Source organism: Embiotoca jacksoni, unplaced genomic scaffold, assembly GCF_022577435.1.
Source record: "Embiotoca jacksoni isolate LCO1_2020_lvr unplaced genomic scaffold, fEmbJac1.0.p SCAF_21, whole genome shotgun sequence".
NCBI lineage: Eukaryota > Metazoa > Chordata > Actinopteri > Embiotocidae > Embiotoca > Embiotoca jacksoni.
In genome coordinates, this window is record NW_027185352.1 from 8,368,158 (window position 1) to 8,389,324 (window position 21,167).

At 42.9% G+C, this 21,167-nt stretch overlaps 3 protein-coding genes across 6 annotated transcripts in view; 2 read left to right on the forward strand and 1 right to left on the reverse strand.

Moving 5' to 3' along the window:
* Positions 1-6,068, reverse strand: part of LOC138202592 (uncharacterized) — a 20,473-nt gene extending 14,405 nt beyond the window's left edge. The window contains exon 1 of the mRNA XM_069156753.1: positions 5,989-6,068. The gene's annotated coding sequence lies outside the window, so the exon portion shown is untranslated. The remainder of the gene's footprint in view (positions 1-5,988) is intronic.
* Positions 1-6,398, forward strand: part of LOC138202594 (high affinity choline transporter 1-like) — an 8,330-nt gene extending 1,932 nt beyond the window's left edge. Inside the window, exons 2-9 of the mRNA XM_069156759.1 lie at positions 352-544; positions 706-819; positions 2,108-2,263; positions 4,202-4,350; positions 4,704-4,847; positions 5,087-5,240; positions 5,493-5,710; positions 5,893-6,398. Coding sequence (XP_069012860.1) covers positions 361-544; positions 706-819; positions 2,108-2,263; positions 4,202-4,350; positions 4,704-4,847; positions 5,087-5,240; positions 5,493-5,710; positions 5,893-6,387 — 1,614 coding nt within the window. The 5' untranslated portion in view covers positions 352-360 and the 3' untranslated portion in view covers positions 6,388-6,398. The remainder of the gene's footprint in view (positions 1-351; positions 545-705; positions 820-2,107; positions 2,264-4,201; positions 4,351-4,703; positions 4,848-5,086; positions 5,241-5,492; positions 5,711-5,892) is intronic.
* Positions 6,399-8,180: 1,782 nt separating this feature from the next.
* On the forward strand, positions 8,181-21,163 carry LOC138202598 (high affinity choline transporter 1-like). 4 transcript variants are annotated; one of them, XM_069156767.1, is made up of 9 exons: positions 8,181-8,482; positions 15,614-15,806; positions 15,955-16,068; positions 16,263-16,418; positions 17,167-17,315; positions 17,677-17,820; positions 18,070-18,223; positions 18,427-18,644; positions 19,520-21,163. In XM_069156767.1, exons 2-9 carry the CDS (start codon positions 15,623-15,625, stop codon positions 20,033-20,035), a joined length of 1,635 nt encoding a protein of 544 aa, XP_069012868.1. In that variant the 5' UTR covers positions 8,181-8,482; positions 15,614-15,622; the 3' UTR covers positions 20,036-21,163. The 4 variants fall into 4 exon arrangements, with proteins under 4 accessions (XP_069012868.1, XP_069012866.1, XP_069012869.1 ...); XM_069156765.1 differs by lacking the exon at positions 8,181-8,482 and adding an exon at positions 13,945-14,509; XM_069156768.1 differs by lacking the exon at positions 8,181-8,482 and adding an exon at positions 14,575-14,719.
* The last annotated feature ends 4 nt before the right edge of the window (positions 21,164-21,167 follow it).

A 21,167-nucleotide genomic window follows, 5' to 3' on the forward strand; every position in this document is an offset into this window, starting at 1 on the left:
CAGAGCATGCTGCCCTATTAGTTTTCAGCATGCTAACTAGAGATTCAGCATAAATTAACTCGTGCATAAGTTGCGATAGCTCAACATTGACTTTTGTTTTCACACTGGACATGAAGAGTGGTCTCCTGGGTTAAAGTTCTGCGTTTGAACCGTCCTGACCTCCTGTGACGGCTTTGTGCTGATTCATACGACACTCTTCCTCCTCAATCGTATTTTACTTTAAAGTGAAATTTGACAGTTATATTTGCTGGAAGCAACACATTTTGAAATGTACATAATTTGCTTGAAAGGGATATGTGATTTTTTTTTTTTGTTCCCCCCCTTTTTTTGTGTACGTGTCCATCCCCACAGACACTGACGATGGCAGTAAACTGGCTAGGACTCCTGTCCATAGGGGTGTTTTACATCGTCATACTGGCCACTGGGATCTGGGCATCCAGGAAGTCCAAACATGAGGAGAGGAGGAGCCCTGGCAGCCGCAGTGAAGTCGTAATGGTTGGCGGAAGGAACCTAAAACTCTGGCTCAGCATATTTACGATGACAGGTAAAATAAAAGCAACAAGGATGATCAATCAACATTGACTTAAAAGGTTGTAATAGTACTTCAATTTGTTTTGCAAATTTTCAATTTGATTGTAATTCAATCAATAAATAGGTGCATCTGATTTTATTTCTCCTTGGCTGAACGTATCTGATGTTTTGCAGCCACGTGGGTGGGAGGAGGCTATATTCTAGGTAATGCTGAAGTGGTCTACGATCCAACCAAGGGGTTGGTGTGGGCTGTCGGACCTATTGCCTTTGCCGTAAACCTGATTTTAGGTGAGTGAAGTCAAATGTTACATAACATACAGAGTGGAATTTAAGGCTGTATTCAGACTGCAGGCAAATCTGAATTTTTTTTTTTTGTCAAATCAGATCTTCAGGACTGATTGGAATCTCATCTCAAACCGTCTCCAAATGTGGTTTGGATCCAATTGCAAAAATCACATTTCATGTGTTGTTGTTGTTTTTTTTTTTACTGTTCAGCCTTTCAAAAATCTGTCAAAATATAATCTGGATATGACAAAAATCTGATTTGGGCTGGCAGTCTGAAAAAAGCCTTACACTCCTCAATTAGAAAAATATACAGGTGATTCTCAGTGCTATAAAGTGGCAAATGCTGGGTTATTTTAGAGATTACATTACTGGCTGATATTTGTATTTGAGTGGTTATAATTTTTTTTATTCCTATTCTGGGTGCTTCTGGATGTAATCTGAAGTAAATTGACTATTTGCCATGTTTGTTACAAATTTAAGTGTCCTTGAAAGGGTGTGGTTGTGGACCCGAGAGCGGAAACATTGAAAACAGGAGTTGTGGATGAAGCGTGAATGTGTAATCCGCAGTCTCTTTTGAGATGAAGATGTGTACGCTGGGGAAGATCGGAGGTCTTCCAAGCTGAAGGTGAGTCTGAGTGTGTGAGGGTTTAACAGTGATGCAGAGTCCACGGATCCGGAGAACAAGAGTGTGTACGTAAGAGAGTTCGCCAGCAGAGACAGAGCAGTGTTCTCCTGCAATCCTGGTGAGTCTGAACCGCACTGATGGAGCAGCCTGGTGTTCAGACAATGAAGCAGCAGCGAGGCGGATGTGGAGGAACCAGAGGCGGGACACTGGGAGCAGTAGGCTCGACGTTGACGGTGATCTACGTGGATCAATGCAGGACTTACAGGTCGGAGCTGACTGGTGACCTCCGTGGACCGACACAGGACAGCAGGTGAGGGTAGACGGTGGGATCTCCGCAGGACATCAGTTGAGTCCGATGCGAGACGAGGGGACAGGTCAGGCAGGCTGCAGAGGCACGTTGCTGAGGCAGGCAGGCAAAAACTGAGGTCAGAACCAGACGAGGAAAAATTAGGCTTAAACACTTGCAGCAGCTGTTGGTACCGGGTGAGAAGACAGAACAAACTGACGAGGCTGGAGTGCAGAACCAGGGTTGATATACTCCCAGGAGGGGATTAACTGGGGGGAGCAAAGGTTAAAACACGCAGGGTCAGAGGGATCCGGACATGTTGGGAGTTTGGCACAAAGAATTCATGCAAAGTTAAAGTGTTTGTATTCGTGTGACTTCAGGTGGACTCTTCTTTGTCAAACCTATTCGGGCGAAGAACTACGTGACCCTCATGGACCCGTTTCAAGAGAAATACGGCAACACTGTAGGTGCTGTTCTCTTCATTCCCTCCATCCTCGGGGATATCCTGTGGATAGCATGCGTTCTTGGTGGATTGGGTGAGTCAGAAACGACTTAATGAATGAATTTTTGCAAAATCTTAAGTATCTTAAATCTGACTATGTAATGTGACTCTCTTACAGAAAGAGATCAAAAAAGTCTTAGGCTTTAAAGAAAATCATGTTATTTCTGCAATGTGTTAGTGCTTCTACAACACCATTTCCAAAAAAGTTGGGATGCTGTGTAAAATCTAAATAAGAACAGATTGCAATTATTTGCAAATTACATTAACCTATATTTAATTGAAAAGAGACCAAGACAACATATCAAATGTTGAAATGTTATTGTTAAATGAAAAATATAGGCTTATTTTGAATTTGATGGCAGCAACACGTCTCAACAAAGTTGGGACAGGGGCAACAAAAGACTGGGAAAGTTGTGTAATGCAAAAAAATAAAACCTGCTGGAAAATCTCACAACTAATTAGGTTAATTGGCAACAGGTCAGTAACCTCAAAAGAGCATCCCAGAGAGTGAGTCTCTATCAGCAGTGAAGATGGTGAGAGGTTCATCACTCTGTGAAAGACTGCATGGGAAAATATTGCAAAAAATGTATGAATAATGTTCCGTAATTGCAAAGAATTTGGGGATTTCATCATCTACAGTACATAATATCATAAAAAGGTTCTGAGAATTTGGAGAAATCTCTGTACGAAAAGGACAAGGCCAAAAAACAATATTGGATGGCGGTGACTTTCGGGCCCTCAGGCATTAAAAACAAACACAAATCTGTTGTGGAAATCATAGTCTGGGCTAAGAAACACTTCTGAAAACCCTTTTCTGTGAACACAGTTCATCGCGGCATCCACAAATACTGGTTAAAACTCTATCATCCTAAGAAGGAACCAGATATAAACATGATCCAGAAAGACCGCCGCCTTCCCTCGGCCCTACTTCATTTAAGATGGACTGAAGGGAAGTGGAAAACTGTCTTGTGGTCTGACAAATCAAAATTTGTTTTGGGAAATAATGGATGCTGCATCCTCCAGGCTAAAGAGTAGAGGGACCACCCAGATTGTTATCAGCGCTCATTTGAAAAGCCAACATCCGTGACCGTACAGGGGTGCATTAGTACACATGGCATGGGTAGCTTTCACATCTAGGATCAAACCATTAAAGCTGAAAGATGTATACAGGTTTTGGAGCAACATATGCCTCCATCCAGACAACGTCTCTTTCAGGGAAGACCGTGCTTATGTCAGTAAAACAATGCCAAACTACATTCTACTCATATTCCAACAGCATTGCTCCGTAGTAGAAGAGTCTGGGTGCTAAACTGGCCTCCTGCAGTACAAACCTGTCACCCATTTAAAAGATTTGGCAAATCATGAAATGAAAAATAAGACAAAGGAGAGCCCGAACTGTTGAGCAGCCGAAATCCTATATCAGGTAAGAATGGGACAACATTTCACTTTGAAAACTCCAGCAAGTGGTCTCCTCAGTTCCCAAATGTTTACAGAGTGTTGTTAAAATAAGAGATGATGTGAAACTATAGTAAACATGCCCCTGTCCCAACTTTTTTGAGACGTGTTGCTGGCATTAAAATTCAAAATAAGCATATAATTTTCAAATAACAATAGAAATTTTCAGTTTCAACATTTCACATGTTGTCTTTTGTCTATTTTAAAAAAAAAATCATTTAAGGAAGTATGTTAAAATTGGCCAGTGGAATGAAGGCTTTTGCCGACTGTATAGATTAGAGGTAACTTTAATAGTTGGAGCTTCGCTATCTCCAGCCAAGTTCAAATCGTTCAGCAGTTGTTCTTTGAAAAAAAAAAAAAAAAAACTGTAAAGCTTTGTTATTTGAACAAGATACTCCTATCGGGCTCAAAGCACTGATCCTTGAAGGTGCTGAGAAATTGCAGTGAAAACTACATCACAACATCAGTTTTAGAGTTTTGTTAAAGTCATGATCGCTTCATCCTGATGTGGTTACAGGTGGGACAGTAAGCGTGGTCATGGATATCTCCTCGTCGCTGGCTGTTGGGATCTCTGCAGCGGTGGCAGTCCTTTACACATTATTGGGGGGACTGTACTCTGTCGCCTACACTGATGTCATCCAGCTTTGCTTCATGTTTCTCGGCTTGGTACAGATCTTTTATTTGGAGGACATATGCACGTTTTTAGCTTAGCGACGTAGCACTGGGTCTTTCTGAAGACCTATTGGATTTTGTGCTGTGAAATTCATTGTCACCAGAGGATGAACCCTGAGGACTTCGGTTATCCTTTCACTTTTCATCTGGTGCCAGCGTGTGGTTTTTGGTTTAATGTTTTGAAAGCTATTGAATTGATTGAAATGGGGTCAAAATTGACAAAATACTTGCAAACATAATGGCATTCTCATCAGCCTAAATGGGTGGAGTATCCTCCATCAACATGACTGTGATGTTATATGAACAGAACCATGCAGGACTGATATGCTATTTGCTCCTTATTTCAGTGGCTCTGCGTCCCTTTTATCCTGACCAACCCCTACTCTGCGAACATCACTGTGGCTGCAGAGACAGGGCTGCACCAGGAGCCTTGGCTTGGCAAGCTGGAGCTGGAGGATGCAGGTCGCTGGACAGACCACTTCCTGCTACTGGTAGTAGACACCTTCGATGGTCCCTGTCAAATAGTTTGGAAATGCAATTCCACTAAAATATCCTTATTGGGAAATATGGAAAGTCAACAAAGATTACACGGCCTGTGACGGCATAAACCACATTCTCTGAAGGGTTACCAGCCGTTGTCTGTACTTTAATTTGTCGTATAGAAAACAAAAGGGCAATAACTGCATTCCTGAAAACACCAGCATTAACTCCGTTTCTATTCCTCTCTAAGGCCGTTGGAGCGATCTGCTACCAGGCCTTCTACCAGAGAGTCCTGTCCACGGCCACAGATGCCCAAGCTAAGATCACTTGCTATGTCGCAGCGGTGTTATGTCCAATCCTCGGCATCCCATCGCTCATCATCGGGGCGGTGGCGGCGTCTACCAGTACTTCCTCTTCCTTGTTGTCACGAGTGTCTTGAATCTCTTTTGGAATGAGCATTTCTTTACTTCTAGGACATTTACAACTTCTGCTGTTATCTTGTGTGAAAATAATGTAGGCTACACCCTCCTGCCTGTGGCCAAAGTGTTGAATGATTGGTGGCTGATTAAGTTGACACAATGGAACATCTGTGTTTAACCCACATATCGCTGTACCTCATATGTTTGATTGAATTACATTTGCTTTCCGTCTGCCAGATTGGAACCAGACCACCTTCGGTTCACCCAGCCCGTACGAACAGGGTAAAGCTGGAATGATCTTGCCAATTGCCCTCCAGCACCTTTGCCCTTTCTACGTCTCGTTGTTTGGCATCGGAGCACTCGCAGCATCTGTGATGTCATCAGTCGACTCTGCACTTTTGTCTGCTGCCTCCCAACTGGGCCGAAATATCTTCAAGAATATCATTTACAAACAGGTGAGTTGATAGGTTTTTTTACTTTATCGGTACTTTTACTCATCAGACAACATAAGCAAACTGAAGACATCAACTTGGACCAAGGGAAATTGAGAATTTAACTTCCTAACCAATTCAATCAGTGAAAAAAATCCACTCCAAGATCCACATCTGATGGCTTTTAAAATTCTTTTCTCTTTTAGGCATCAGAGAAAACTATTCTTGTGGTGGTCAAGGTGTCGATCGTCTTGTGCGGAGCGGTAGGAGCAGGCCTGGCCATGACAACAAATTCTATTCACCTGTTCTGGGTCCTCAGTGCAGATGTCTTGTATTCAATGATGACTCCCCAGGTGACATGCACCTTCTTCTTACCTCAGTGGGTGAACCAGTACGGGGCCTGTTCTGGCTTTGTGTTGGCAATACTGCTGCGGGTTCTGGTTGGGGAACCTCAGCTCGGCCTCCCTGATGTGCTGCCCCTGCCGTGGGACAAGATACAGGAGGACGGTCACAGATACCGCCTGTTCCCCTTTCGCACTGCCATTATGCTCACCACCATGGGAACTATTTTACTGGGGTCGCGCCTGGCGCGGTGGCTGTCCGAGAAGGGGCTGGTGAAAAGCTTATGTGATGCTGAAACAGACAGCAACGCGCACCACATGGCACCAATCCAGACAGACGAGGAGGACAAGAGAAACTAAAGGACAATGAGGGAAAGATGTTAAAAATAGTTGTGATGACATTTTTTAATGCAGGATTTTCTAATGAGGGTCAAATGGGCCACTACAATCATTTTCTACGGGATCACTGGTCTTTCTGAGAGTGAGTTGTGTTTAATATTCCATTACTGGCAAAAATTAATAATTCCATTACATATGTATGAGCGCCGGCACGAGCGCACACATGGGGGCACAGACTGATCGTTTCTGAGGTGTAACAACTGTTCCTATGGCGGCATATCAATAATAACTATTTTCATGCCTTTAATTTCAATTTAAAGTCAACAAGAGAATTCTGCAATCTTCAGATGAGTTTATTCATCTCCAGTATGTTTGTCCAACTTCAGTCCACAACACATTCCTGCGAATGTTTCACAATGAAAGCCTTTTTAAAGAAACGAGGGGCTTCGGCCTAATGAAATGCTATAAGGCTTTTAATTTGAAATAACACAGGAAGTGTTGACTTTGTATTAACACTTAACGCAGCAACTTTGACAGTGCAAATAGTCGACGAGTTTAAGGAGGCTTCAAAAAAAAAAAAAACATCTTAATTGTAATTAGGACAAATTTGACATTTTCATTTGTTTTAATGGCTCTCTATCGGGACATAAGCTTTGGGTTTTCAAACCGCATCAATAAAACTGCAAACATCTTATTTCCTCACTTGAAGGAGACAAAGTGTGGTGCCACATCCTTTCTACGTTTTATTCTCTCCTTCTCTGCACCGATATTTCCTTTTGTTCCTTTTATTGAATGTTGGTGGGAGAGAAGCAGGTAGACGGTTTTGTGTGCGCCTGATAACGTGTAGAAATTCAATTGCTCAAATAAACTCTGAATTCAATGTTTTGAGGGAGATACAATTCCCAGAATAGTTTCCGGTGTCCTTCCTCTGGCTGAAAAAAAAAAAAAAAAAAATTGCTAATATTACGCACTGGGGACTGACAACGTTACATGCACATTTTACATACATCATATTACAGAATAATAGTCACAAGGTTGAGTTCATTTCTTAGTTTATGCAGCTGGCGCTTGTTGGCTCCCTGACTTACGGACATTTATAACTTCTATCTTGTATAACCAAACGCGCAACACGGCATCTCGAACAAGAACGAACTTAATACACGTGTAAAGGTGTTTTGTACTTTTCTCACCTGCAAATATACCCTTGAATGAGCCCATCAGCGTGTCTGTCATAACCGTGTCACGTAATAACTGGACCGACGGAAGCAGGCGGCAGGAGATTCTGTTGACGCTACCGCCATCTGCTGGCGAAAATGAATATCGCTCTGCAAATGCTCAATGTAAAAAGCAGGTGAGTTGAACACAAAGCGCTCCAGGCTATACAAAAATAATAATAATACTCAGCACAGAGCAATAAAACAGAAGATACACAAACTACTTTTAACCCCTGAAACATCCAGGGCACTACACTAACAGCTGTCTAACATCTCTGCCAGCACTGCCAGGACTGACCTGAGTTGGGTGTAAGCGCCACAGCTGCATCCACTTTTTTTTTTTTTTTTTTTTTTTTTTTTTAAATTTGGACCTTCTTTTGAGAAGCCGCTCTGAGCGGAGGCGGTGGATGAGCGCTAACCCCCGCCCAGATTGAATTTACGCTGCTGTGATTCGTTCGTTTCACTGCCAGTCAACTGATCCTCAACCAATCGGTAACGGTAATCCAAACTCCGACCCGCCCACATCGCGGAGCCTCACTTTTGGGGTGGAGCACATGGGGTGGAGCTGGAGCCGCAGATGAAGGTCTAATGGACCGAGTGAATGGAGTTCTGAAGTGAGCACAAGTTCCTCTTTCTGACAAGGTCATTTGATGTTAACACAATATATTTGATGACAAACTCAGACCATGCTGCTCGGAGTCAGGAAGTAAGGACATCAGAACAGGTTTCAGGTGTCAGTTACGGCTTGAGTGAAGAAAGAGATAAAAAAAAAAAAAAAGAAAGAAGAAATACAGCCAGTGTCCGTTTCTCCCTCAGGAAACGCATGCAGCCTCCTCTTCACTGATGTAACGGTGGCGTATTCAACTTTTACTCTACTCAACTTTGTCTACAAGACAACTCAGGTAATTATGAACACAAAGTTATTTGAATCAAACAAAAATAATCCAACTTCCTGTTTTACTTGCTTTGAAAGAGGAAAATGATGCCATGTAACGGACTTTGTTTGGGACTGTTATTTATTTATTTTTTTTACACTGCGTTTGAATGTTGTGGGGGTTTTTGTGGGGATTTTTTTTTTTTTTTTTCCTGGGTTAATATCAGAAGTTCGGACTAACAATAAACCAAGATGCAGCCTCGGCATCAGCGGCCATTTAGAGCATTTAAGGTAGATTTTATGAAATCGCTGGTTACAATATATACTTCTACATTTTCAACATTGTTTTTTTTTTGTTGTTGTTTTTACACATTTTATGCTATGCCTTTTTTTTTTTTTCACTTCACACACCATAGTGCCCAAAAAAACCCAGGCGGCTGGCACGAGTCTCACTATAGTGGAAAATAACTTGGCAGATTAGGCTTAGTTGTGTGTGAATTTTTCTACGTAAAGTTACAGAGCAAGGATTAACTTGTCAGTACACATTGTAATTAATCTGTCATACAAATTTTTAATTTGAAGTTGCATGGTGTAAGCCCATTGTGTGTTCATATGGATGGGGGACTTGGAATGTGTGTCCATGCTTGTGCATGAAAATAACTATTTGTGTATATTCATATTCAGGCAACTTTAATAATCCCAATAAGGGCAATGATTTTCAATTTACCAAATCCACACATACACAACTTTAAAAACTCACAAAGTAGTTCAAAGTAATATCAACATATGAACATATGCAGGTCGATACAAGGAAACGAGCAGCAGTAGATAAAAGTAAGTTATAGATAACAAATAAATTACAGATTTTACAAGTAACCAAGTTGGAAGAATGTTTCGGTCGTTTAAATTGTCCACCGTCAGCATTTAGTATCCTGATAGCAGAAGGAATGCAGGACTCATAGTAGTGATCTGTTCTCCTCAGGGGCACGTTGTAACATCACACTGAGGGCAGCGCAGTGAATTCACTGGATACAACATGATCCGATGGGCTGATAGGTTTTCTTTCTGGGCCACGTTTTTCTCCCAGAGGGAGCACAAGTCTCTCTGCTGGACGCCAATAATCTCAGAGCGGACTTTTACAATACCATTTAGGCTATTTCTGTCCCCTCAGAGAGAACCCAATAAACCAGCAAACTAATGAGAGAGAGTTTGAAGATTTTCCATGAACAACTGATTTAAGTTACATAAAATAGTATCACAGACATTAAAAGAGCGAAGTGAATTCTAAGTTTTCCACGCTTGCAGACCAACTCTTGTGTTTACATCAAACTTGAGTTGAGTCAAACACTGCTCTTAAATACTTACATGTGTCAACAATTTCAACGTCCTAACCATGTATTATACTCGCTCTTGGTTTGTTAGTATTCTGCCTGAAGTCAATCAGCCTCAGTATAAGATGTTCTGTACGTGTCTTCAAGTTGGCTGCAAACAAACAGCTTCAACATGTTCAGATTTAATTCTTGTAACTGTCAGCCGAGGTGAAACGGCTTCATACAGTAGCAGAATATCAGCTGCAATTGGAACTCAAAACATTCAGTGATTTAGAAATCAGTGGTTTAAAAATAAAATCACAGCTCAGTCCTGCTTCATTTTATATACACTACATTCATGGTGTCTCATCTCATGTGAAGTCCTTGTTCCAATAATATTGTTTTCTTGGTCTGAAAGTGCTGCTAAAGAGCAGTAAACCTTTCACCAGCACCTACAACATAAATACACGGTGTTATAAACAATGCTATAGTTTATTTACAGATAGATAGATGGCTAGATAGATGGATGGATGGATGGATGGATGGATGGATGGATGGATGGATGGATGGATGGATGGATAGATAGATAGATAGATAGATAGATAGATAGATAGATAGATAGATAGATAGATAGATAGATGGATGACATTAAATGTGATAAATGCAAATGTAGTTCATTTTCTTTTACTAACTCTTGACTGTGTTTATAATATTATTTTTGGTGAAGGGGCGCCTGCCTTGTGAAACATTGACTTTGTTACATCTCCGACAGAACTCGGCTAATGTGTTGTCGCACAGCAGGAGTAAAAAGTGCCAAGTTTGCGATGGAAATGTCTGTTGAGTGAATCCGTTGTCTTCAGTATCAGCAAGGCCCCTGGAACCCAGTGGGAAAGAGGGAGTTGGTCAAGGTCAGAGTTTGTTTCTGTAATGGGAGACTGGGTGAGGGAGGCGGAGGAGTGGATAGGGAGGCATGAGGCTGCGTAAAGCTGAGAAAGCAGGGATCCGGCCTGAGTTTAATGCCAGTGTTACCAGCTAATCCATGATTCTCTGACAAGCTTTGAAGAAGTGAGGCAGAGCAGAAAGCAGAGTGAGAGAAGGCTGGAAGGAGATCGTCCACATTACATTACATTACATTTAATTTAGCTGACGCTTTTATCCAAAGCGACTTACAATAAGTGAATTTCAACCATGAGGGTACAAAACCCAGAACAACAGGAATCAAGAAAATACAATTTCTCCAAGAAAGCCAAACTACAAAGTGCTATCAGTAAGTGCCATTTTAAGCGCTACTAAAGTTCTACTGTTCAAGGTAAAGTCGGAAGAGGTGTGTTTTTAGTTTGCCGAGGTCCTGAAGGGAGGAAATAAGGATCTGGTGATTCACTGTGTCAAATGCAGCAGAAAGGTCAAGAAGGATCAAGACAGAGGAGGGAGAGGCTGCTCTATCAGTGTGAAACTGCTCAGAGACAGCAAGGAGGGCCGTCTCTGTTGAGTGGTCTGTTGAAACCAGACTGGTGAGGGTCAAGAAGGTTATTATGGTGAAGATAGGAGGAGAGTTGGTTAAAGATAGCTCGTTCGAGAGTTTTGGAAAGAAAGGGAAGGAGAGAGACGGGTCTGTAGTTGTTTACATCAGCCGGGTTGAGGGTGGGTTTCTTCAGGAGAGGGTTCACTCTCGCCTCCTTCAGAGAGTTCGGAAAGCAGCCAGTTGACAGAGAAGTGTTGATGAGATGGGTGAGAAAAGGAAGAAGGTCAGGAGCAATAGACTGGAGAATGTGAGATGGGATGGGGTCGAGGGGGCAGGTGGGGGGTGAGGGAGGGTGGAGGTTACCAAGCTGAGAACTTGATTGGGAGACAGGGGGGGGTGAAAGAGGAAAGCGAAGGGGACGAAGATGATGATGATGGACATGTAGTTACAGAAGCTGTGTTTGAAAATGAGGAGCGTATGTCATCTATCTTTTTAGTAAAGTAGTTGACAAAGTGGCTCGGTGGAAGGGAGGAGGGAGGAGGAGGGGAGGTGGGGGGGTCAAGGAGGTTGGAGAAGATGGAGAAGAGCTTTTTGGGGTTGGAAGATGAGGATTGAATTCTGGTTCGGTAGAAGGAGCTTTTGGCTGCAGAGATAGAGGCAGAGAAAGAGGAGAGGAGAGATGGATAGGTGAGCAGGTCGTCAGGGTGGTTAGATTTTCTCCATTTCCTTTCTGCCGCTCTCATCGTGGCTCTCTGGGAGCACCGAGTCAGACAACCACGGAGCCCGTCGTAACGTAAGAGGACAGAGAGAATCAAGAGACGAAGACAGAGTAGAAAGGAGAGTGTCTGTGGCTGAGTCAGGATGCATGAGGGAGTAAGAGTCAGTTGAAGGGAGGGCAGATAAAACAGAGGAGGTCAGAGAGGAGGGAGAGAGGGAGCGAATGTTGCAACGGACAGGTACAGAGTCTTGACGTGGTCGGGTTGAGAGAGTGAGAGATAAAGAAGTGGTCAGAGACGTGAAGTGGAGTTACAGTGAGGTTACATGTGGAGCAGTTTCTGGTGAAATATAGTCCAAGTGGTTACCGGCTTTGTGAGCAGGAAGGGAAGGACTGAGTGAGAGAGAGCAAAGGAGGACAGTAAGAGCAAAAGGTCAGATGACTTCTCAGTCTGGATGTTAAAGTCACCGAGAGGGCCATTTTCTGGGAAGTTTGACAGGAGGACGTCTAATTCGTCCAAGAAATCTCCCGAAGGACCTGGAGGACGGTAGAGAACAACAATGTTTAATTGTACCGGATGAGTAACTGTCACAGCATGAAACTCAAAAGACAATAAACACAACTTTTTATACTGTTGCCAATTATACGTACCACAGGCGGGATATTATAAAGTTTATTGTACACTGACATCAGTACACGGAAATAATCAACTTCACTGGGAATTTAATAATGATAAATAACTTTATATATATAAAAAAAAGAGCCACATGCAGAACAGTTCATAATTTGCCTCATCCTTTATCTGCCTGATGTTCTGTAAAAAAAAAAAAAAGTTCATATCTGCGAAATGTCAGTGGGGTTCGAGTTTCTTTCGCCTTAAACAATCACCCGGTGTTGTCGTTGTTCTGGGGAGGTCTGCCCGATATCCAAATATTTTTCCCATTAGTATAACCGTATCAGTGTCAATATTAGCACACTATGAAACTAATACAACCCTGTTTTCTTTAACAACAACTATGATCCTCTTTTACTTTACATCAGTTTTACAATTGACAACCTGTTATGAAGTCTGGATGTTTGTACTTACTATTTTGATCTTTTTTTTTTTTAATCCTGTTTAGTGTGTTTTTGTTGTGTGGGTGAGTGTCACGGGCTGTAAGTCCATTTGTAGTAAAGTGTCGTATTCTTTCCTCTCGCCCGCCCAGACTGCAGATGGAAATCAGCTCGTAGCTAAATCTGGTAGAAAGCATCTTTTCTCTTTTTGAGATGAATTAACTTTGTACACGGTCCCCGTTGTAAATAAATCTAATGGACTAGACAAAGAGAAATTTGACTGCTATATTTGTCTAGAGCTGAATAATATAAAAGTTCATCCAGTAAGCCATTAATAATTTATATCGAGATATGATTATTTTATTTACAACCTTTCAGATGCCTTGTCGAAACAATTATTGATTCACTTTACTGGGCAGTATTCATTCATGTACTTCCAGTAATAGGTGACTTCCATGTCGACGTAGAGCATTACGTCACTACGTCCTGCTCCGAGAGGGTACCCTCATCAACTGTATACACAAATAATAACCCGCAACTCGCTATTTAACGGGGCAAAACAATCCGCTCGTGCAATAATCTGAGAGACATTAAATATTTGTGACATATAATTGTACATTTACGAAATGACTCGCTCGCCAAAAAAAAAAAAAAAGAAAAGAAAAAAGCGGGAGATGCACCAGAGGAACAGACACAGAGCTGTGTATGGTTTGGGGGATTTTAAATAATCCGTGTTTCATTTAAAGACTGTATGTTGAGAAATCTGGCACGTCACTATTGTTTCCAATGCAGCTCGTGTGCTGAAATAACGAACGGAAGTGCCGTCAAACTCCACAAAGACAGAACAGCCGGGCCGGAAGTCAGATAGACGGAGACCAGAAGTTTCAAAATAAAACACCCTGCGCAGACCCACGGTCCTATTCCACATCACCACATCTACGGCTTCCTCCTCGTCTTTGAAGTGGGTCAAGAAACGCGTTCTCGTCCCGCTACGGACTCTGGATGTTAAAAACATTACCAGGGTGGATTTATTTTATTTTATTTATTTATTATTATTTATTTTTTTTAAACAACTAAAACACAGCGAGCTGCATCAAGTTGGCAACGGCACAAATATGGATATGACCATATTAGGAAGTCAACCAAATCGGGAGGACCGAAACGATTCGCTCGTGAACGCTCCGCGTGGGGTGTGAGGCCGGAACAAAGCGGCATCGCACACGAGAAGCGAGACCCGTGCGTGTTGGATCCGAGGCCGATCACCAGCGGCGGTCAGACACCTCTTCCTCTTCTTCTTCTTCTTCTTCTTCTCCTCTTCTTCTTCTTCTTCTCTCTGCGCACGGACATCGCTCGAAGAAGAAGAAGAAGAAGAAGCATCTTCTTCGAGGCGCCGCATGACAGGAAAGGCGGGGAGGGGTGAAACGGGTGCAGTCTGCTCACACGGAGACGCGGTCCCGCTGCGAGACGACACGAGAGAGATGTGTTCAGAACAATGAGCGAAACCCTGGATGCGAGGTACGTCACCGTGCTCCGGTTCCCCCCCCCCTCTCCCCTACCTCCCTCCCCTCCCTCCCTCCTGCGTCCAGAGCGCATGAAGACCACCGTAATTTGCCCCCTTTATTGCCTCATGGAGTCTGCCCGTCAGTGAGCTGCTGCTGCCGCCGCCGCCGCCGCCGCCGCCCGGAGACAAAGGCTGGACAGAAACGACGTCTGCGTAATTGGCAGGTCGAGGAAGATTCACGACAATTAACGCGGAGCCTTTGTTCCGAGCATCGCAATATAAAGGCCTACACGATAACCGGAGGTGTAGTGCTATTTTCATTTTGAGGAGCCTGCCGAGCGCGCCCGAGGAAAGGGTTTGAATTGTGGCTCGTTTCTAATGTGCCATAAGCGCTGCGGTGGTATTGATTACATACGATAGTCAATAACCTATATTTCCATCACGTTGATTTAATTAAATTCAACAATGTAATCCTGCTATTCTCATTGGTTGGTCTGGATTACTCATCCGAGGTGTGATAGTCCAATTTACATTCCCGCATGCATGTTTCACAATAAAAGCTTTTTTTTTTTTTTTTAAAGAAATGAAGGTTTTTTTGTTTTTTTTTATTTTCTCATGAAATGCTAGAGAGGCCATTCAATTAATAAATGGATTTTTAACAAGGTGTTGAGTCTTTCCTAACAGTATAATGCAGTGACTTAGTTGCTTAGTCTAGTAACGGGGCAAACGGCAGCGGTTTGAATTGACCTGAATCAATCAATACACCTAAAATGTCCCCAACATGTCAACTCTGCGCATCCCATTTGGTTTTATTTGCTCTCTTGCGTTACATAACTTTAGAGGCGATTGGACCTTTTAAGCATTTAAAAATGTGAACAAATTTAAATCGGAACAAGTAAACTGAAAATCGAATTTCCTGATTCGAAGGAAAAACGTGGTGGGATGTCATTCTGGTGGACTGTGGCAGCAACGCACTTGTGATGATGACAGTGCTTTTTATCTTTTATCTTTTATATCCTCCTGAAAGTTGAATAACCCAATATAAACGTATACGAAAGCCAAGCCATTTAAATCGTGTGTGTGTGTGTGTGTGTGTGTTTGTGTGTCCATCCCCACAGACATTGAAGATGGCAGTAAACTGGATTGGACTCCTGTCCATTGGGGTGTTTTACATCATCATACTGGCCACTGGGATCTGGGCATCCAGGAAGTCCAAACATGAGGAGAAGAAGAGCGCCGGGAGCCGCAGTGAAGTCGTAATGGTTGGAGGCAGAAACCTCAACATCTGGGTCAGCATATTCACTATGACAGGTAAAATAAGAACGGTGATGACGATATTAACTCGGATGAAAAAAAAAAAAAAATTCCATTCAATTCCATCAATGAACAAATAGGGGGGGGGAGTTGATTTCACTCATTTTCTTTCTCCCTTGGCCGTACGTCTTCTGATGTTTTGCAGCCACGTGGGTGGGAGGAGGCTATATTCTGGGAAACGCTGAAGTGGTCTACGATCCAACCAAGGGCCTGGTGTGGGCCATCGGACCTATCGCCTTTGCATTGAATCTGATTATCGGTGAGTGGAGTCAAATGCAACCGCGTAGGTGTAACACGATGGCGCGGGGAGGGAACCTCACGCTCCTCAATAAGAAAAAATATACAGTAAATTCCAGTTTAATAAAGTGGAGAACGCCGGTTTCTATTCACGTCAGTCCGAGCGGCACGAAGAATTCACGCAGCGTTAAAGTGTTTGTATTCGTGTGACTTCAGGTGGACTCTTCTTTGTCAAACCCATTCGGGCGAAGAACTACGTGACCCTCATGGACCCGTTTCAAGAGAAATACGGCAACACCGTAGGCGCCGTCCTCTTCATTCCCTCCATCCTCGGGGATATCCTGTGGATAGCGTGCGTCCTTGCTGCATTAGGTGAGTTAAAAACAACAAAGGTCCGCAAGTCTAAATCAAAAGCAAGACTTTTTTTTTTTTTTTTTTTGCGTTATGCATGTTTATGACAACGTGAAGCTTTTCTAAGGTCAATATTGTGGTTTATCATTTATTCGTACGTTGATCATCTTTCATCTATTCACATTTACGCATTTTTCAGTGGCCAAATGCTCGACACGGAAACTGCACGTCTGCGTGTCTTAAACCTTGACCGCGGTAACGTGACTCTCAGCCCAATTTAAAGAAACAGGTCAAAAGGTTTAAGGCCCGAGTCGTGAAAAAAGAAACGTGCTATTTCTGCAAGGTTTTAGTCTGCTTTTATATTAAACTCAAGAGTCGACGTGGGTTTAAAAAGGATCATTTTATGGGAGTACATTAAACTGACCAATGCGACGAAGACGTCTGGTGACTGTAAAGGTCGGAGGTTTAAATGGTAACTTTAGAGGTCGGAGTTTTTCTGTCTTAAGCTTCGACGTGGTTTGAAGACGACTTGTCTCCGGATTAAGCTGTGCGACAGAATTTAGTTAAAAAGTGTATTTAGTTTTAAGGGAAATTCAAAGTGTGAACCGGTTTTTCTGCGACAATGTAAGACACTGTACAGTTTTGGTATTTTAACATGATACTGTGCTCAATGCACCGACCAACGAAGGTGCTAAAACAGCACACCGTGACATCGGTTTTAGAGATTCAGTTACGTGTTCGTCACTCCAATGTCTGTTTGTGGTTACAGGTGGGACAGTGAGCGTGGTCATGGATATCTCCTCGTCGCTGGCTGTGGGGATCTCTGCGGCGGTGGCAGTCCTTTACACGTTAATGGGGGGACTGTACTCGGTGGCCTACACTGACGTCATCCAGCTTTGCTTCATGCTCTTTGGCTTGGTACATACGTTTATCCATCTTTTCAGCATAGCGACGTAGCACGGGGTTTTCTCAGCAACCGTTAAGATGGTGTGGCGTCGAAAGTTTGTACAAACATTTATGGCCACGAGAGGATGAACCCTCCTGACTTTGGTTGTCCTTTCTTCTTTCTTTCTTTTTTTTTTTTCTACTAGTGCCACCCCTTAAGTCTTAAACACTGTCGGCCCAAATATTCACATCTGTAATACTTTGGTTTATGACCAAATACCTGCAAATGACGTTCTCATCAGCCTCAGTGGGTGGTGTATCTCGGTAGGCATAACTATGATGTAATATTCATAGAACCATTCATGACTGATATGCTATTTGCTCCTTATTTCAGTGGCTCTGCGTCCCTTTTATCCTGACCAACCCCTACTCTGCGAACATCACTGTGGCTGCAGAGACAGGGCTGCACCAGGAGCCTTGGCTTGGCAAGCTGGAGCTGGAGGATGCAGGTCGCTGGATAGACGACCTCCTGCTACTGGTAATAGACACCTTCGATGGTCCCTGTCAAATAGTTTGGAAATGCAATTCCATTGAAATCTCTTCAGTAGGAAATACGCAAAGTCAGCAAAGGCTACACTGTTGTGGCATAAACCACATTCTCTGAAGGGTTGCTGGGGCAACCGTTTTCTTTACTTAAATTGTTGAGTAAAAAAAAAAAAAAAAAAAAAGGGCAATAACTGCATTCCTGAAAACACCAGCATTAACTCCGTTTCTATTCCTCTCGAAGGCCGTTGGAGGGATCTGCTACCAGGCCTTCTACCAGAGAGTCCTGTCCACGGCCACAGATGCCCAAGCGAAGATCACCTGCTATGCAGGAGCGGTGTTATGTCCAATCCTCGGCATCCCATCGCTCATCATCGGGGCGGTGGCGGCGTCTACCAGTACTTCCTCCTTCTTATTTCCTACACTACACTTGTTCATTTTGGAACAAACAGTTCGTTCGTAATAGTCAGGAGACAAGTACAACTAAAAGGGAATAAGAGAGTCTGAAAAGGGTCTGCTTTGTTAGAATAGTCACGTGAAAATATTCGATACGCTTTGTACTCCTACGTTGATTGAATTACATTTGCTTTCCGTCTGCCAGATTGGAACCAGACCACCTTCGGTTCACCCAGCCCGTACGAACAGGGTAAAGCTGGAATGATCTTGCCAATTGCCCTCCAGTACCTTTGCCCTTTCTACGTCTCCGTGGTCGGTATCGGAGCACTCGCCGCAACTGTGATGTCATCAGTTGACTCCACCCTTTTGTCCGCTGCCTCCCAACTGGGCCGAAATATCTTCAAGAATATCATTTACAAACAGGTGAGTTGATAGTTTCTCTGCCTCAGTGCCAGCGATAGCCAGAGGCAGTATGTTTTCGGATTGTCCGGTTAGTCTGGTTCTCACGAACACAATATGTCACCAACACTTTGAGAGAATTTCTTCAAACTTGGCAAAAACATTTGCTTTGTACCAACAATGCACTAATACGATTTTGGTGGGCAAAGGTCAAAGCCCAAGGTCACCTCGCAACTTTTCCATTCTTCAGAATGCGATATCTAAGGAACACCTTAAGGGACCTCCTTCAAATTGAGTACAAACATTCACTTGGACGGACGGATGATGTGTGTAGATTTTGGTAGTCAAGGTTAATATAACCTCACGTCTGACTTTATCTGCTCATCAGTAGTAGTAGTAGGCAAAGGTCAAGGTCACTCACTTCACATCCACCTATGCTCGTGAGCACAATATCTGGGGAACGCCTAAAGGGAATGTCTTCAAATTTGGCACAAATATTCACTTGGTTTTAACCATGAGGTGATCTGATTTTGTTGGTCAAAGGTTGGAGGTCATGGTCACTGTGAACTCACATCTTTCCCATTCTTGTGAACGCGATGTATTAAGAACACCTCACAGGAATTTTAATCAAATTCGGCACAAACATTTACTTGACTCAAGGATGAAGTGGGCAGACGTAGAGTTCAAAGGTCACTGTCACTTCACATTGCTCAGGTGCATGGGCATCTAGAAACTTGACCGTGGTGAGCGGAGACTTAAAACTGTTAGTTGGTAATTGTAGTTTGCTTAATAATACCTGTACTAGGGTTTTGATTTACCGGCCAGACAAAACAAGCGTTACGAAACTGTCAACTTGAACCCAAACTTGATAGTTTATAATATTCCTTCCTCTCTTTTAGGCATCAGAGAAAACTATTCTTGTGGTGGTCAAGCTTTCAATCGTCTTGTGCGGAGCGGTAGGAGCAGGCCTGGCCATGACAACAAGGTCCGTTCACCTGTTCTGGGTCCTCAGTGCAGATGTCTTGTATTCAATGCTGACTCCCCAGGTGACATGCACCTTCTTCTTACCTCAGTGGGTGAACCGGTTTGGGGCCTGTTCTGGCTTTGTGTTGGCAATACTGCTGCGGGTTCTGGTTGGGGAACCTCAGCTCGGCCTCCCTGATGTGCTGCCCCTGCCGTGGGACAAGATGCAGGAGGACGGTCACAGATACCGCCTGTTCCCCTTTCGCACTGCCATTATGCTCACCACCACGGGAACTATTTTACTGGCGTCGCGCCTGGCGCGGTGGCTGTCCGAGAAGGGGCTGGTGAAAAGCTTATGTGATGCTGAAACAGACAGCAACGCGCACTACATGGCACCAATCCAGACAGACATGGATGAAGATGAGAAACTGAACAAAGAGCAAGAAGGGTAAAATGTTAAGGTAGTTGTGAGGACATTTTTAATGCAGAATTTCATCATTTGGGTTCAAATGGGCCCCTATGGTAATTTCCTATAAGATCAATAGTCTGTCTTAAGAGTGAGTTGTGTTTAACATTCCTTTACTGGCAAAATTTATGATGCTTATATTATACAAACTGAACGAACTCTTGATAATAATGACATTATGTTGTTTGTGGTACATTTCATTTTAAGTGTTATTTTCCTTTAGGGCACAGCATCGCATGCATGTTAGGATATTGTGTGTTTTAAGAACATTGAAGCAGCCATGTCTGTGCAGCACAGGATCAGACATTTTAATATTTGCTCAGTTTTAATGAAACACCAAAAAAGCTGGACCTTAGTATCTTTAGTTAGACCCTCCCCGCCTGCGAAAAGAACACTTCTTTCCTATAGACACCGCAGGCTTTCTGTTAAAAAAAAAAAAAAAAAAAAAAAATCCTGAATCGACAAAGGATATTATAGGATTAGTTTTCTAGGTTACGTAGAACTCCTCATGATGAGTAAACTGAACCTCATGTGCCACTTTTATTGTGACTGAGTACAATTTTTTACCCTTTTCCTCTCTGATTATGAAACTTGATTAAGTCAGGACATTGTTGCACTAAGTTAAATCAAAGAAAATGTGATACATTTCAATGTTAAGCTGCTTTCATGCGCCTACATTTCCAAGTGTTACACAATGACATGTTTTTACAACATCGGTCCTCAGTTTCAACATTCCAGTGACCAGAGAAAGTGTACACGTCCTTCACCCTGTATTACAAGCTGGGTTTGCACAAAGAATATACTGTACCGTATTTGCTTACTTACACACGGACTATTTCTTTTGTAGGAAGTAGTTCAGACGAAAACTGTTCATCAGCTTTCCAATGTGGGGAGCATCGTGAACCAAATTCCATTCTTCTTCATTGTAGCAGGATGGAGGCAGAAATCTATGTATCCAAACCTGAAAAAAAAAAAAAAACAACAACAACCGGACTGTCTGCACCAATGGATAACGTTAGAAAATGAGTGAGAAAATAATGTCGTTGTAATTTGAGTGAACTTGCCTTTAAATGATTCTACCCTTCTTGTGAATAAAAACAAAACTGATACCAAATCAT

Coding starts and splice junctions, on each gene's coding strand:
- LOC138202598 (XM_069156767.1), top strand. CDS start 15,623: ATGGCAGTAAACTGGATTGGACTCCTGTCCATTGGGGTGTTTTACATC. Junction 16,069..16,262: donor TGCATTGAATCTGATTATCG/GTGAGTGGAGTC, acceptor GTGTGACTTCAG/GTGGACTCTTCTTTGTCAAA. Junction 18,645..19,519: donor AGAATATCATTTACAAACAG/GTGAGTTGATAG, acceptor CCTCTCTTTTAG/GCATCAGAGAAAACTATTCT.